Consider the following 17,767-nt stretch of genomic DNA (forward strand, 5'->3'; position numbering starts at 1 on the left):
GTGGCCATGTGGCCAGAGGACTTACCACTCCCTCGTGAGGGATCCTGGATCCTGGATTCTGCCATCACTCTCTGTATCTCATTTCCTTGCTTGTACTATACGGTGTGGATGGTGACTAAATTGCTCACAAGGTCACTGAGCCATAGAAGAATTTACCTTTTTTTTTTTTTGGCAGAGGAAAAAGAAAGGTTTTCTTTATTTGTCTAACACAGAAAGGTGGAAAAGCAGGCCACAGAATTGGGAAATAATAGGAAAAAGAAAAGCCAGCCAGCCTGATTTGAGCTGGGATAGCAGAACCCTGCCTCCTGTAGGATAATGGGGCTCTGTGATATGCATAGCACATGGTTGGACCACAGCCATATATATAAAATGCTGAGAATGAGAGAGTTCCACAAAGAGCTGGGAGATATTTGAAAAAACATGTTTTTCTTTTCCATTAAGACTTCCAATCCTTTTCTAATAATTCCTAACATGATTTCTAGGATTTAGCGTAAAACTTGTGTTGGAGATTATTTGGAAGTAAATAATGTATATGCATATCATTTGCCACAAATAGTAAAGACAACATCTGAAAATGCTGTTTCTTGCTAAAATGGACATTAAGTTTTTGCTTGGAAGCAAATGTGAAAGCTTTGATTTTTACCCAAGTATCCCTACATATATCCAAGGAGAAAGTTACAACTTCTCTGTCATGTTTTTAATAGGATCTTTGATCTTCCATGTTGAGATCTTAAACACTGAAATTACCAATAAGTAAGCAAAGAAAACAATGACCAGAAGGCATTTTCAATGAAATTTTTTATTATAATCGTGCTTTGCTACAGCTAATGATACTTGCAGACTGAAAACCACATATCTGTCTGTATTTCCCTATGTAAACACTTAATAGCATCTCCAGCAGAGGAGGTTCACACAGCAAAGTATACAGTGTTTGACCTCAGTAAGGCAACCGGCACAGGTGTGGGCCATCTCTCCCCCTGACTGGGCTCCTTTAGGATGCTCTTATGTTGGCGTCACATTCTTCTAGGAGAAGAATCAAATCTTCAGTCAGGCTGTGCTCTCTGCCATGTGTCACTCTCATGATATCAAAAGCCTAAAGGGAAAAGCAAGGAGACAGATTAGATCCCACAGGAGGTGGGCCCTTGTCCACTCCCTGTTTTTTTCCCTGGGATGATGCTAGGGGCCTGAGGAGCCCTACAGTCTAAGGTGTGAGCAGCACCATGGTTCTCTGAGCCAGACCATGGAGTGATGGGGATTTTTTAATGTGGCATTCCAAAGGCAGACTCAGCACCAGAGCCGTGTGGGGCCTGGAATACAGTGATCTTCAGGGACTGTCAGTATGTAGCCTTGGTAGATTGTTACAGACATTTAAGAAGAACTAAGATGGTTAAGTGATTCAGAAGACGGAGCACCATGCTACCACCACCTTAAATAGAAACTCCCAGCAAGGTGGGTGCAGAGGGCATGCGTCTCAACATGATATGGCCCCATAGGACAAACCCACAGCTAACATCATACTCAGTGGCAAAAAGCCGAAAGCTTGAGAGCTGGGAAATGCCTTGTTGGTACTTAAAACGTCCTCATGCTATAGCCTGAAAGGTGGGCCCAGGGTCAGCACCCAGCTCTCAGGACACAACCCAGTGTTCACTCTGTGACTGCTCTGTGCTGCCTCCATGGCAGATAGTCTGCAGTGGCCCAGGGGAGGGCCCAGGGCATCTCTGAGACCCAGATGTGTCTCTGAGACCCCCTGAAGGTCTAGAATTCTAGTCCACATGCTGCCGGTGGTGATACCTGGGCATCTGTGTGTAAGATCTGAGATGCTGGATTAGAGGGGCCCAGCCACAGGAGTGGCTGGAAGCAGAGAGGAGGCGGTACAGCTGGGGACAGAGGACCAATTTGGAGATACTAAAACAAATCTACATTATTTCTCTGCAAGGTAAAACTAAATATAGGTATGATTAACAGGCAGACGTCCTTTTCTCTGAGTGATGGGCCGGGTAGAAGGGAACAGGCAGGAAGAAGTGAGAGCAGCAGGACACAGAAGTAGCCAGACATGCCAGGGACTGTTCTCCGTGCATGTGTGTGTCTCACCGGGTGGACAGGAAGCCGTAACTCAGAGTCAGTGATGGAGGACATCTGTTCCCTGTCCTGGAAGTCATCTGGGCCTACAGCGTGTGGGACAACAGTTCTCAGTGATGTAAGGGGAGAGCCCTCTGAGGCTGTAGGCACAGGCTGGCTCTCCACAGCGGCCACAGCCCTGCAGCCCCGCAGGAAGATGAGGACTTCTTCCCCCCAAATAAAGCTACACTGAATCTCTGACAAACCAGAGCAGTTGGTTCCTGCAGCTCTGCGTCTCCCTTCTCTCAGCCCCTCCCCTGCCACACATGCACATGTCAGAGAGGACAATTTTGGTTTAATTTCCTGCAGCAGTATATAAAACAGATTAAGGAAATATAAAATCAGAGCCGGCTTGTGCTGGGAAAAGCTTATCTCTTCCCATTAAATTTTATTTTTTTAATGGTAGCATTTAAAAAGAGCCTGCACATAATCTTCCACAGAGGACTCATTTGAAGCCTCCGAGGGGGATGCGGCTCCCGTGTGCTGACTCTAAATGTCACACGAGAAATGGCAGCACAGATTGCCCCATGACAGGCGTGGTTCAGTCAGGAATAAAGACAGGGTCCCCAGGACTGATTTCAATCTCATCACATCTTTTTTTTTAAAGTAATTTTAGAATTGTGATCATATTTTAAATAAAATGAACTAAATCAAATTATGATTTAAGGCTGCAAACAATATAGCTTTCTTATTAATTTTTAATACAAATATATTAAGCTTATCAAGGATCTCATATACTCTCTACCACAAGCCTGAGGGAATCCAATAAATGACTTCCCAAGCATGATTTAAATATGGATATAAAATCAGAGGGAAAAAAAATGTATGCATGATAAGAACCTCTGGAACCAGACCACAAGATGGAAAAATGCATGCAAGTTTCCTTCGTCTGCCCACCTTAGGATGAAAGTGGAGTTGAGAAGTGAGGGCAGGGGACAAGTGGGCTGTTCATCCAAAGTTGGAAATGGAGGAAGCCTGACCCACAACAAGGTGAACGCTGAGCCTTGAACGACCAGCCTGAGCACAGCGCGCCCCTGCGGGCTCCAGGCTGCCCTACACCTGGAATAACTCCCAGGGCCGGATGGGCTGGAAGGAGCTACCTGTGATGCAAAATTCCCTTAAAGAAAACAACTATCCACTCAATCACTAAACATTGTCTAAAGCAGCTCTAATGAGACAAGCTTCACCCTCCCCTGGAGGAGGCTCTGGCACAGTCACAAGACAGAATGATTCCAGGAAGTGCACATAAAGATGTAAGGTGCTGGGGAGTCCGGAGGAGGGCCCACCGTGGCCCAGGGGGACCTTGGGATGGGGTGCAGGTGTGATGAGCTCGGGTGTGTGCCCTCCAGTGCTAGCAGCTATTCCAGGGAAGAGTTGCTGCTGTGCTGCCATGTTTAATCAGCCAATCCAGCCAGCACTGACTGAGCACCTGAGACCCCGAAGAGCAGTCCTGTCTCCTCCCTGAGCTGCAGTTTCTCAGCTGAATAATGAGGAGTTTGGACGAGATAAATTCTAGGGGCAAACCAAGTCCCAGAGCCAGAGCCTGGAGGTATGGATTTGGTTTTGTTTCCAAATATCATGTTATTGATATTTCTAATTAATCCCACTTTGGTAGAGAATTAACTTTGTATGCCTTAAATCCTTTTACATTTTTGGGATTTGTTTTTATGGCCCAGAATATGGTCCCTCTTGGTATATGCTCTGTAGGTACTTAAAAATAGCATGTTCTGCTCTTTTGGGTGCAGCGTTTATGCAGCAATCCTGCCTTGTCCATGGTTTTGCTTTCCAGTTTCTGGAAGCACGTGATCCTCCTCCTGATATATCCTCAGAAGCTCAGCAGTAGCCCAGCGCTACGTCACGATGCCTATGTCAGTCACCTCACTTCATCTCAGCACACATCATCCACAAAAAGGGTGAATGTGGTTCAATTAGGTATTTTGAGAGAGACCACTATTTACATAACTGTATTACAGTCTATTGGTATAATTTTTTTTTATTATTAGAGCTGCTTTAGACAATGTTCAGTATTTTATTACAAAAAGTAATCTGTTTTATTTTATTACTAGTTATTGTTGTTTATCTCTTACTGTGCCTGATCAATGAAACTTTATCATAGGTGTGTATGTACAGGAAAATACAGGCATGTACGGGGTTCAGTACTATTCCTGGTTTCCTCTTGAACATATCCCAGTGGATAAGGGGCACTCCTGTAAATGTCACTTAGATCCTGTAGGTAGCTGGTGTTAAATTCTTCTCTATCCTTGCTGATTTTCTGTCTAGCTTTGTCATCTGTTGACAGAGAGGTGCTGATGCCCCAGCTACACTGGTATCCACATATCTTCAGTTCTATCAGTTTTTGTTTCCCACATCTTGCAACTGGGTTGTTTGGTGCAAACATATTTAGAATTGCTATGCTTTCTTTGTAGGCTGTCCTTTTTTCATTATATAATGTCCCTCTCTGTCATTAGGAAAATTTTCCTTGTTATGATGTCTACTTTAGCTGATATTAATATAGCATCCCCAGCTTCCTTTTGATTAATAATCTTTTCATGATATATTTGTCCATTCTTTTACTTTCAACTTGCCAATACCATTATATTTAAAGTGACTTTCTTATAGATAGCATATAGTTAGGTGATTAAAAAATCCATTCTGTCATTTAACTGGTGTATTTAGACAATTTACCTTTTTTACATAGACCACTTATTAATATATTAGGTTTAAGTTTGCCATTTTATTTTTTCTTTTCTACTTATCCTAGGGTTTTTTGTTCCTATTTTCTTTTTCTAGTATTTCCTGTGGGCTACTTAGACTCTTTTTGTTTTTAGAATTCCATTCCACGTGTTTTTGAGTGAATCCCTTCATACAGTTTCTTTAGGGACTGCTCTGGGTCTCACATGATGTACACGTTATTTACCACACCCTACTGATGTCCTTCTTTTATCAGTTCAAGTGAAGTTAGAAACCTTGCCCCTCTTTATGTCTTTTAGTCTCCCCTATTTGAGATATAAATGTCTTAAATATTTCCACTACATACATTTAGAACCACATCAGCCAGTGTTACAGTGTTTGCTTCAACTGTCAAACATGATCTAGAAAACTCAAGAGGAGAAGGACGGCTTATTTTACTTACTCATATTTTTGTTTACCATGCCCTTTCTTCCTTTCTGAAGTTCCAAGACTCCTTCTTTTATCCTGTCCTTTCTGTTCACAGAACTCCTTCAGCCATCCTTTTAGAATAGGTGTGCTGGTGACAAATTCTCTTCATTTTCCTGCATCTGAGAATGTCTCGATTTCCCCTTCATTTCTGAAGGATATTTTGAATATAGGTTTCTGAGTTAACAGTTCTTTTCTTTCAATCCTTGAAAAATGTGACACTCTAATCTGGCCTCCATGGTTTCTGATGAGAAAACCACTGTAATTCATATTGTTTTCTGTCTTTAAGCAAGGTATCATTTTTCTCTTATTGCTTTTAAGGTACTTTCTTTGCCTTTAATTTTCAGAAGTTTGACTATGAATTTCAGTGTGGATTTTTCTGGATTCTTCCTGTTTGGGATGAACTTAGCTTCTTGAATCTGAAGTTTATGTCTTTTGTCCAATTTGAGGAATCTTCTATCATTATTTCTTTTTCTAAAAGGCTTTATCATGGTAAAATATACATAACATCAAAAAAGCTACCATTTTAACCATTTTTAAGTGTACAGTATAGTGACATTAAGTGCATTCGTATTGTTGTACAACCATCACTACCACTCTCTGGAGCCAGAACTTCTGCATCATCCCAAACTGAAACTGTGTACCCCCTAAACAATAACTCCCCTCTCCCTTTTCCCTCCAGCCTTTGGTAACAACTACTCTAGTTTCTGTCTGTTTTTGACTACTCTAGGGACCTCATGTAAGTGGGATCATACAACATTTGTTCCTTTGCTTCTGACTTATTTCACTCAGCACAATATTCACCCATGTTGTGGCAGGCATTGGAATTTTTCCTGTTTTATGGTTGAATAATATTCCATTGTATATATATATATATATATATATATATATATATATATATATATATATATATATCCCACATTTTGTTTATCCTTTCATTTATCTATGGGCATTTGAGTTGTTTCTACCTTTTGGCTACTGTGAATAACGCTGCTATGAAGAACATTTACAACTATCTGTTCAAATCCTTATTTTCAATTCTTTTTATGTATATACCCAGAAGAAGTGGAACTACTGGATCAAATGGTAAGTCTGTTTTATTTTTTTGAGGACCCATCATACTGTTTTCCACAACAGCTACACAATTTTGCATTCCTTCCAGTAATGTGGAATGTTTCCAATTTCTCTGCATCCACACTAACACTTGTTGTTTTCTGTTTGTTTTTAATAGTCATCCTAATGGGTAAAAAGTAGTATCTCTTCGTGGTTTTGATTTTCATTTCACCTAATGATTAGTGATATTGGGCATCTTTTCATATGCTTTTTGGCCATTTGCATATCTTCTTTGGAGAAATGTCTATTGAAGTGCTTCCCCTGCTTTTGAAATGGTTTGTTTGCATTTTTGTTATTGAGTTTTTAGAGTTCTATATATGTTCTGGATATTAATCCCTTTTCTGATATGTGATTTGTAAATATTTTCTCCCATCCTTGGGTTGCCTTTTTATTGTTACTAGTGCCTTCTGATATACAAAAGTGTTTAATTTTGATGGAGTTCAATTTGTCTTTTTTTCTGTTGTTGCCTGTGCCTTTGGTGTCATATCTATGAAATTGCCAAATCATGAAGCTTCTCCTCTGTTTTCTTCTAAGAGTTTTATAGTTTTAGCTCTTATATTTAGGTCTTTGATCCATTCTGAGTTGCTTTTTAAAATAGCTTTAGGTGAGGGTCCAACTTCATTCTTTTGCATGTGGATATCCAGTTTTCCCAGCACCATTTGTTGAAGAGACTGTCTTTTTCCCACTAAGTGGACTTGGCACCCTTGTCGAATATCATTTGACCAAAAATGTGAGGATTTATCTCTAGGCTTACTATTTTATTCCTTTGATCTATATGTCTGTCTTTATGCCAGTGCCACACTGTTTTGATTACAGTAGCTTTACAGTAAATTCTGAAATCAGGAAGTGTGACTCTTCCAACTTTCTTCCTTCTCAAGACTGTTTTGACTATTGGTGTTCCATGAGGTTTCATTAGAATTTTGGGATGGATTCTCCTATTTCTGGAAAAAAATCATTGGGAATTTGCTAGAGATTGCAGTCAATCTGTAGATTGCTTTGGATAGCATTGACATTTTAACAATATTAAATTTTGCAGTTGTGAACAGGGGATGTTATTCTGTTTATTTATGTCTTCTTTAATTTTTTTCAGCAATGTCTTAGTTTTCAGTGTGTAAGTCTTTCGCCTTCTTGGTTAAATTATTTCCTAAGTATTTCATTCTGTTAGATGCTCTTGTAAATGAAATTGTTTTTTTAATTTCCTTTTTGGATTGTTCACTATCAGTGTATATAATGCAATTCATTTTTGCACATTGATTTTATATCCTGCTACTTTGCTGGATTTATTAGTTTTAACAGTTTTTTTGGGGTGGAATCTTTAGGGGTTTCTATATGTAAGATCATATCATCTGTAGCCAAAGATAGTTTTATTTCTTTCTTTCCAATTTGGATGCCTCCACCATTATTTCTTCAAGTGCTTTTTCCTCCCACCTTCCTTCTTTTCTCCTTCTGGGACTCCAGTGTTACATCTTTGCTATTGGTCCCACAGGTCCCTGAGGCTCTGTTCAATTTTACTTTTTTTCAGTCATTTTATTTTCAGATTGGTAGCTTCTATTGTTCTACAAGTTCACTACGTCATTCCCCTGTCCTCTCCATTCTGTTGTTAAGCTCCAGTCTGTTTATTTTGGTAATTGCATTTACCAGTTCTTAAATTTCTATTTGCTTCATCTTTATATTTTCTATTTCTTTGCTGAGACCTTCTGTTTTTTCAATTGTTTTGAGGGTTTTCATAATTGCTAATTGAAAAATTTTTATGATGGCTGCTTTAAAATCTTTGTCAGGTGATTCTAACATTTCTGTTATCTTGGAGTTGGTATCTATTGATTGTCTTTTTTCATTAAGATTGAGATTCTCTTGGTAAGATGAGTGATACTCAGTTGAAATCTAGATACCTTCGGTATTCTGCTGAGATTCTGAATTTTATTTAAATCTTCTGTTTTAGCTGGCTTTCTCTGACATTGCCCCCGCAGGAGGATGGGTGTAACGACACATTGTTATTTCCAGGTGGAGGAGGTATAAGCCCAGGTTCCTACTTGACTCCTGGTTTGTACTGGACTTACACTTTCTGGTAGGTAAATTTCTGCCTCTTTCCATCTTTAATCACTATGCTTTCATTTTACAATCCATTCTCTCATTTATCATCTCCTTTTTTGGTTCAGAAACATATTCTTGAAACTAATATTCTCTATTTGGAGGTCAGCAGGGTTCACTCATAAATAACAGAGCCAGAGACTTGTGAACCCACTCTTTGAAAGCAGTATTGATGATTATGGCATGTCACCTTTGTATGTCCTCTTGTCCTCCCTCTCCCCTTCTCATCTGACCACATGTAAGTGAGATATTACACATTTAGAAGAGAGCTTTTTAACCTGGAGGCTACAGGCACTTAGTGAATCCATAGAGAGGCTTCAGGTGGTCCCTGAAGACCCCTTCTGCACCAAATACATGAAGTGTCGTGTGTATGTGCATTTTTTTCTGCTGAGTTACTGGTTCTCAACAGACTCTTAAATAAGAACTTGACCAAAGAGGTTAAGAATCACTGTAGCACATTAAGAAATGGGAACAATACAATTGCATGCCCTTAGTCACTTTGGGGGGCTTGAAATCAGGGTACGGGCTGGAGTAGACAGAGACCAGCCTGGCTGTGCTGTAGGCTTTCCCTGGATGTGCTGGGATAGCTAATAACTGAGCGAGTGAGAGGAGCCGTACCCAGGACTTGTGACCTGCACTCCCTGTTCAGAGAAAGCTAAAAGGATCTTCAAAATGTAAAATGCTTCAGCAGAATGAAACAGAAAGGGAAAAAAAACATTAAAGTGAAATGTAAGAAATTTACATCTAAATAAAAATGGTAATTGAGGGGGAAGAAGTCTGATTTTTTCCAACTGACTTCAGCTAACAAACCACTACTAACAAAGCAGCTGGTCCAGCCCCGGTGAGGGAGCCCGCAGCGTGCAGAGCTCACAGGAAAGAAACGGGCTCACTGACAAGACCTCCCAGCTAAGGACGTTGCCTTTGAGGTCCAAGAAGTCAAATGAGTGGCTAACAAAATTCCTCCAAGAAATAAGTGGAAAGAAATGAAAACAGATTAGCAAGAGGGGGAAGCAGGCGAGCACACTGTGAAGGAACCCCAGGACTGTCTTGTGGCAGCAGTCATGAGAATTTCAGCTGAGCCCAGTGGAGACAGGCACCGAAACCAAATCAGAGCTGGCCTAAGTGGATTCCTTTCCTGGGAAAGGCTGGGCCTAATTGAATCTGTAACAAATTTCTGTTTCTGAAGCTTTTCTCATTTCTGTTACAAACTCAGCCTTCAAAACCCTTATTCAAGTTCTTTCATCCTATTATTTCCAGAGCTTCTAAGAAAGAATATCTAGGGGTGCCAGTCTAAAGAGGGCATCAGTTTCAAAAGGCAGAGAAGACACCTTTCTTTTCCCTCCTCTGGGTTACCTGAGCCCTGACAAAGCTCAGGAAGGGAGGCCCTCCCTCTGCAGAACAAAATGGACCCACTTCTGACTCACAGGCCCTAGGAGCTTGCAAAGAGGGCAGTGTCCAGGCCACCCCCCTGTGACACTGTGACTTGTAATAAGAACTATGTATTTGGTCTTCATCCCCATTTCTGGTACAGAAACCCTTGGAATTTCCTGAGTGATGGAATTCATAATAGTGTCTCATTGTGTTATGAGGTGACTTTTAGGCTGTACCTAACCGACCCAGCTCACCTCTGCTTTCTCTCCCACATTCTCCTCTGAGTTGGCATCAGGAGCTCAGGGGATCAGAAGGGACTTCTGCACATGGAGTCTTATTGGAAAGTCTTGTCTATCTCACCAGGCTAGACTAGAGGAACAGTAGAGCCCTGGATTCCGGGCTGGATTAAATGACACATTCACATATCTGTCTCCTCCACTAAATTGTAAGGATGACACTGGGCCATATCCAGACCAACAGCAGCATTTAATCAACACGTGTTGAATCAGACTGAACAGACGGACCTGGCTCTGCCTCAGTGTGATGTCACACAGGCTCCACTGTCTCCCAGCTTTGGCTCCTGCAGTTTTCAAATGGGAACAAAAATGCAGGGCCCGCCACCCTCAAATGGCTGTCCTCTGTCGTGAGGACCAGATCAGATCAGGTATGCAAGAGCAGTATCAGTACTCTTTAGTTCCATATGAACACAAAGGGCCAATTGGATCACTTGTAAAACACCTCCTTGTGGGTGACCCTGGGTTGGGCACATCATATAGTTGGGAAATTTCCTCCACGTTGTTCTTCTGGCAAAGCTTTCACACAGTACACCCTCAGTATTCTCTGCCTAACTGATCTGACTGGCTGACAAGCTTTAGTCAGTCCAGAAAGGGGGAGATTTTCCTGAGACAGCAAGAGACTGCAAGGTGCCCTCTGCCAGTCTGGGTATAGATGCCAGACAAGGAGCAAAGACAGGAGGGGCGGTGTGCCTCCAGGGAGCAGGCCTATTCCTGCTGATCATGGGCTTGTTTCAATTAGAGGTCAGGGAAAGTCAACACAGCTAGTGTCTCACCATGACTGGCATTAGGGAATGTCATTTCTCAGGATGCCTTGGGCACTGGTTATTTTTCTCATCTAAATGTAAGTATGTTAGGGGCCCAGCCAGCTCTGGGCTCTCCCTGAGAGTTCCTGACACAGAGCCTGGATCTCTCCAGTGCAGCTGTTCTGCAGACTCGGGCACTGTGGCCCAGGTGACCCTATCAAAAAGTCAGGTGCTCCCTGTGAAACACCTCCCACAGGTCTCTGCACGATCTGCTGACGCCCGGACTAGGTGAGCACATGGGGACTGCTGTGGGAAGCCGTGATTTGGGTGACGGGGGCTCTGCCTGGGCGGGAGGGCCAGGACAGAAGAGAGCCCTGGGTGTCTAGGGGCAGAAGACATCCATGGAGAGGGCAAAAGCAAACATCACTCTTTAGTAACGTTTTCCCACTTAGCTTCCTCGCACATGTTGCTGGCACTGTTTTGACCTCCCTTCCTCCCCATTCCCTCCAACAATGAACACTTCCCAAGTTCCAGGTGCCTTGCATGGTGCCACAAACACCTCACAGGCCCCTGGAGGAGTGGGCGTTGGGTACTCCTACTGCCACGTGGTTACTGCTCTGCTGGTGCAGTGAGCCAAGAGGGAGAGGAGAGCAGGGCAAACACACTTGAGCTGGGTCTTCGAGGATCAGTAGTCTTAGGCCCCGGGGTGTGTGTGTGGGGAGGGCATTTGAGGCAGCAGAAATAGCTTGGGAAGATCTATGGGCAAGCAGATTCAGGGTGTACTGGGCGATGCTGAGCGGACCCTCAGCTCCGTGGACCCTCGCTGTGGGGGGGGGCGGTGGTGGCAGAGGCTGCAAAGATGGGCTGAGGACAGATGGCCAGGCCAGCCAGCATGTAGGGAGCACAGCCTCGCCCCGTGGGCAGCTGGCGGTAGGGCGCGGAGAAGGGTGCCTGGTCACATGGGGTAGGGAACAGTTGTAGTGGTGTCCTGAGGCCAGTTTGCATCAGTCAGTGAGAGTCAGTTGTTAAATTTTCATGATTTTTGTGAGCTGGTTGATTTTACATTGGTAGTTTAAAATCAGCCATGGTGGACAGGTTTATACCACAGAAATCAGGAGACATCACAAATCATGTTTTTTTCCAGAGCTGGTTGCTACACATTTATGGGCACATGTGTGCATGCATATGCATGCAGAGTGGCTGAAACCACAAGGAAGAGGCCCGGTAACAGCCAGAAAAAGGCATGCCGCAGGACTGCCTGAGATCTTGGCACACTCACCAGCCTCAGGTTCTTCATCGCCTGGGGGAACATGCCTTGGTGTAACTGCAGTTTGCCAACCTTCATTACCTGCACACCTCTGACAGGATGGCTGCCTGGGAAAAACATCCTGGAAGAGACCAAATGGCAAATCGTCAGAGCTGTGGCCTTTGCATCAGCATTTCATCAGGAGGCTGCAAGTGGGGATGAAGGCTGGCTGGGAATGTCAGTGAGCTACTGAGAGGAGGTGGGCTTCACGGCTGGGAGACAGCAGCCTGGGTCAGCACAGTGTTGTCGCCGGCTCCCCCGATGCCTTTTCCTCAGGAAACGTGAGAGGGCTGGATTGCCTCTGTAATAATCTGGGGGAAGAACTGCCAGTCTGCATGTTGGCACTGACACCTGGATGTGGGCTAGGGAAGCAGGTGCAAGGCTTTTCCTCCACCCTCTCCTCTGAAGCTCCAGCACGAGGGACGGCCTCTGAACAGGAGGCGGCCTCTCAATATACATTCGTTAAGTGAACAATAAAAGCTTTCGTGTCTCCCCATCTGGATGCCAACATGTCCCCCCCTCTGCGCTGCAAAGCCTTTGAATCTCAGTTGCAGGTTCAGCATGGTCCACCCTTCTCACAGGCCCCTGTGCCTATTTTATCATCTCGTGTATTATAGAGCTTTTAATTCAGCCACCCTGTCTGCTTGCCATGATGGCTCGCCAGTGGGAGGAGCTCAGTACTCACTGGACCTCTTTTCTGCAGGACAGAAACATAGAGGGTGCTGTAGTGGACCAAAGAATGAACGTTTAGGGCTACATTTCAGAACTGATATTACCTCAACTTGATTTAACAAGAATTTATTACATCAGGTTCAGCAAAAGGTACAGTTTGGCTTCTTCTGCCCCCATCCTCTATTCTTCAAGTCTACTGGGCTCGGGCAGGATTGTTCCTGGGGCTGGGGTACAGCACTCATGTGTATGTGTGTGTGTACTTACAGATATACTTAATACATATGCACACATATTAACACACTCATGTACATATACATATATGCACATATACACACTTTTCCTCAAGGCCCAGCTATATCATTGGTCATAAGACAGACATTTATACAACATTAAAAAATATTACAGCATAGACATGACTTAGTGCCCGACTGGGGCCCAACTCTCACACAGTAATGCTCAGGTTGAGTTTGTTGAGTTGAGCTGAGAAAATGACACAGGAGCTAGGAAGAGCGAGGGGGACTGATGGCTGGATGGGCAGGGAAGGTTTCCTGGATGAGGCAAACAGGGCTTAAACGGGCTCCAAGGGTCTGGGAAAGCCGGGCTGGGTGAGGAGAAGGGCAGTGCGCCCCAGCCATGAGCACAGTCCCCATGCTGCTTATCCAGAGACCACGGGTGCCTGCCTGATGGTGTCAATAAGGCAATGCTGAGTCACGGCATGTACAGGGCTTGCCACGTGCCAAGCCCTGTTCCACCCTCTCTTCCTTGAGGAACTCATGGCATCCCCCTGTGGGCCTGCTGTGTCACAGAGATGATGTGGATTTACCAGGAGAGACACGTATGTTCTCTGACAAGTGTTCTCATACCTGCAAACCATTCCTGGGCCTCTCCTCAACTCTACCCACTTGAAATGTGCTGTAGGAACTTTTCTCCTTCATGCTCTTAAAAAGGGGGATGCAGGCCCTGAGAGGGAGGTATTTAATCCAGAGAAGGTTGGCCTTGCTTCCTCTAAAGACCTGAAGAGGGAGGGGCGGGGTAACAAAGGAGACGCCCGAGCCCAGCAGTGTCCTTCATCTCCCAAGGGTGCCCAGAGACCAGTCGCAGCACCTCCCACCCCTTACAAAACAAGCATCGTTATGTACTAGGCTTAGGAATGAAGTCCTCAGACAAGAGGCTTGAGTGCAGGTGCCATTGTCAGGAGGTAACTGCCCTGGATGCCCTCCTTGAAAAGCCCACCTGGATTTGGTATTTTATTTTATTGCCATGAATGTGACATAATTAAATTTAAAGGTCAAAAAGTAATTTTATACTAATAGTCACTCCACTAAGCGGATGTCTGTCATGTCAGTTAGAAGGAATGAAAATCTTCTATGATGGCAGAGGAAGTGGTGCATAATCATGCCATGACAGGTACCCGCCTCAGTACCTGTGGAGTTGAGTAGAGAGGATGAAGAGGCAGCGTGTGCAGGTGGCTTCCGCCTCTTGGCTCTGGCGGAGCACAGACCGTGCCTGGACTGTTCTGGGGCCCCCGGCTGACATGCGCTAACAATCACCACAACTTGCTGGACAGGCCTCCCAGATGGGGGAAGCTCACCCCTGCTGGGAGAAGTTCTCCACCGAGGGCAGGCTTTCACCAGCTGTCCTCCGTATGACAGCATGAGAGACAGGAGGGCCTGAGTGGGGTCTTCGATGACATAACTGTCAGAGTTCAAGGCAGGGCTGTGAGCCTGACATGGCAGCCAGGTGAGGGGGGAAGGAGAGGGGCGCCTCCAGATGCTGAGTTCCAGGCCCACTGCATGGGGATGTCCGCTTGGTCCCTGCTCTTGGTTACTGTAGTCCCTGCAGAAATGAGGTGAATTAAATCATGATGCCGAGAGGACTGACAGCCGCCAGATGGTGGCCTGGATGCCCTAGTGCTCCAGAAGCTGTGGGGACTGCGGTGGCCAGGGGAGGTTTCTGGGAGTGGCAGAGCTTGTGTGGTTCAGCCTAGAAGAGGTAATGGGCTCCTCGACAAGTGTGTGGGGCACGGGAAGGGAAGGGTAGCTCTGGCAACGGTACAGGAGGCTGAATATCAAGGGCCAGTGAGTGCACTGGTCTGGGTGGCAGAGGGGGATGTGGACCTGAGGTGTACTGGAGGCTGGGCTGTGCAGACACCTGGCGAGCAATGGCGGACTTGTTTATTTCAGACAAAATTAATAAATACAAAGCTAGGAAGCTTGGAGTTCTGCTTCTAGGCAGCTGGGTGCTCCCCCAGGGGCTGAGAGTGTCTCGACATAACAGAAAGAATAAAAAACTGGAAAAGAGACCTGAGAGACAAACAGATTCAAGGCAGGTGGTGGCAATGAGAACAGAAAAGAAGAACCTGTTGAAAAATGTTACACAGCTGATCCAACAGGACCTGCAGACTGCTGGGGTCCACCACAAAAAATACATGCCGACCATGTGACAATGAACTCATAAGACAAAGCCTCCCGCTTGTTTGGGAGCTACACGTTTTCCTCTCTTAGGTGCACAGTCAGAGGTCACATGCTCCAGAACCGGGCCTGAAACAGAAAACCGCCTTTGGTGTTTCTACAGTGAATAAGTGCACAGGAAAGACTGTGTTCAAACAAGCAGGAAAAAGCAGCAGCACATATCCAAGCTTTAGCTCAGACCCATGAGCACCAAGATCTTGCAGCCACGCTTCACAAAGAGGCTGTGAGCCAGGGAACTGGAATGTCTCAAGTTAACAGGACGGAAAGAAGAAAATACCTAATGGCAGGACTGTCAGTGTTGGCCTTGATGAAGCTTTTCGACACGATGCGATTACCAAACACATTGTTTCATTACGGGTAGCAGTGTGGGCATTTACTGGGCAGGGATATCCATTTATTGTTCAGGACTTTTTTTTTTTTTAGAACTGATGTAAAATACATTACTGAATTTAAGAGGAGAGCTTAGCTTGTCTATATAAACTGTATTTCAGACTGACCAAAGAGTTTTAGTGTATGGATTTTAGCTGATAAATGTGAAATGGCAATGTAATTAGAAAGATTACCACTTTGCAACTCCTGAAGAAATAACTGATCCATAAAAAAAGCATTACTACATGAAACCTGTAGATCAAAGAATGATGGAGAATCTTACAATGGATGAATTAGATTGCTACCACCTGAACCCACTGAGCAATCTCAGCACCACTACAGTGGAACAGCCGGCCATTGCATGCTCCCTGATATGATGCGACAGGCATTATTTTGCACTACTCATAAAGCATCCTTGCCCCAAAAAAGGGAAGAAACTTAACTTAATCAAGCCCATAAAGTTAAAACCCATTTCATAGGAAATACAAGTGCTAGAGGAATAAACACAATTAGCTATAATATGAGATACAGGAAATTCTACAGGGCCTTTACCCAGGATCTTCATCAGGTTAGTGGCATAAAAAGAAAAAGGTGGCAGGGGAAGAGAACAGTCTAGACTAAAAGGGACCTAAGAGATACAACAACCAAATGTAATGTGTAGGCCTTGTGCATCTTAATTTAAATAAAACAACTATGCAAAGACATTTCTGGGATAATCTAGGAAATCTGAACATGAAATGGCATTGTGGGTAAATAAGAAAATATACACATTTTTTAGAGTCAGCAATTAAAGTATGCATGGATGAAATGATGTAATATGTCTGAGATTTTATTTGAATTTGTTCAGCATAACTTCTGCTTCCAGCAATGGTGGATTAGTTTGTTTCAGACCAAACTTGCTAAGAGAAAGAAAAGTTAGAGAGAATATCTTTTTAAATCTGAAGGTATCAAAGACCCAGTGAGGCAGAGGGATCTAGAAGAGTCAAAATTACAGAAAGAACAGAAGCTCAAGAAGGTGATCTTCACATTTACAGCAATTTTTCTTTTTGCTGATTTGAAAGAAGAGGCAGAAAGGCTCAACAGCTGAGCAGAGGTTTGGGCAGTATCACAGATACAGAGACACGGAAATTGGAGTTCAAGACTCAATAAGATTAGAGAGAACCCTAGTAAACATCCCTGGGTTTCATTTGTGCTCCTACACTGTAGGAATACTGGTAAGCCAGAAATGGACTAGTCCTCACAAAGACTGAATCAGTTCAAACTCTGATTGGGTTTAGGTGATCTGTTTCTACCCTGACTGCCAGAAGCAAAAGCAAATTCTCTCTGAAAGAAGGTAACATCATCATGAACCTCAAATTATTTCTTCATTTTTTTCTGCACAGTGTGCTGCATTTAGTAAAATTATAACCAGGCAAACAAAAAGGACTTTTTGAAAATGAAGAGAAAAATATGGACAACAAAAGATACAAGTACTCAAATATTGAGGTTCTCATACACAGACTTTAAAATAGCTGCAGTAAGGGTGTTTGAAACTTAATTGAAAAGAATATTAGGGAAAATTAGAAATTATATTAAAAATAACCAAATAAAAATTCTAGAGCTGAAAAATAGAAAAACCGAAATTAAGAACTCAATAGTTCAATACCAGATTTGTTATCGGATTAGTGAGCTGGAAGCAGGTCAAAAGAATATGTCAGTTATAAAACATGGAGAGACAACAAGATGGAAAATAATCAGGCACATGGGTCTTGTATATGTTAACTGGAATTTGAAATGAGAGAGGGGGAAGAGAATGGGGCAGAAGCAATATTTGAAGCGATAATGGCAGATAGTTTCCAAAAGTAATGAAAGGCAACAAAGTCACAACTCAGAAATGCTGAGTTGCATAAAGAATAAATTAATTCAACAAAGGAAAGAATGGGGGAAGGTGGGAGATAAAATAAATGTTACAAAATCTTGATAACTTGAATCTGGATGATGGCTATATTAAGGTTCATTGTGTACTATTTTTTCTGTATGTTTGAAATTTTTCATAAAAAAAATAGCAGGACACTGGGTTTTACT

The 17,767-nt window shown here is 43.5% G+C and overlaps 1 protein-coding gene across 4 annotated transcripts in view; it reads right to left on the minus strand.

The window, feature by feature from the left end:
* Nucleotides 1-783: 783 nt before the first annotated feature.
* Nucleotides 784-17,767, minus strand: part of SMYD3 (SET and MYND domain containing 3) — an 807,351-nt gene continuing 790,367 nt past the window's right edge. For all 4 annotated transcript variants that reach the window (XM_057507857.1, XM_036918391.2, XM_036918389.2 and 1 more), the window contains 2 exons: nucleotides 12,165-12,273; nucleotides 784-1,093 (listed from right to left, as the gene is read on the minus strand). In XM_057507857.1, coding sequence (XP_057363840.1) covers nucleotides 992-1,093; nucleotides 12,165-12,273 — 211 coding nt within the window. In that variant the 3' untranslated portion in view covers nucleotides 784-991. The remainder of the gene's footprint in view (nucleotides 1,094-12,164; nucleotides 12,274-17,767) is intronic.

Source organism: Manis pentadactyla, chromosome 9 (genome assembly GCF_030020395.1).
Source record: "Manis pentadactyla isolate mManPen7 chromosome 9, mManPen7.hap1, whole genome shotgun sequence".
Taxonomy (NCBI): Eukaryota; Metazoa; Chordata; class Mammalia; order Pholidota; family Manidae; genus Manis; species Manis pentadactyla.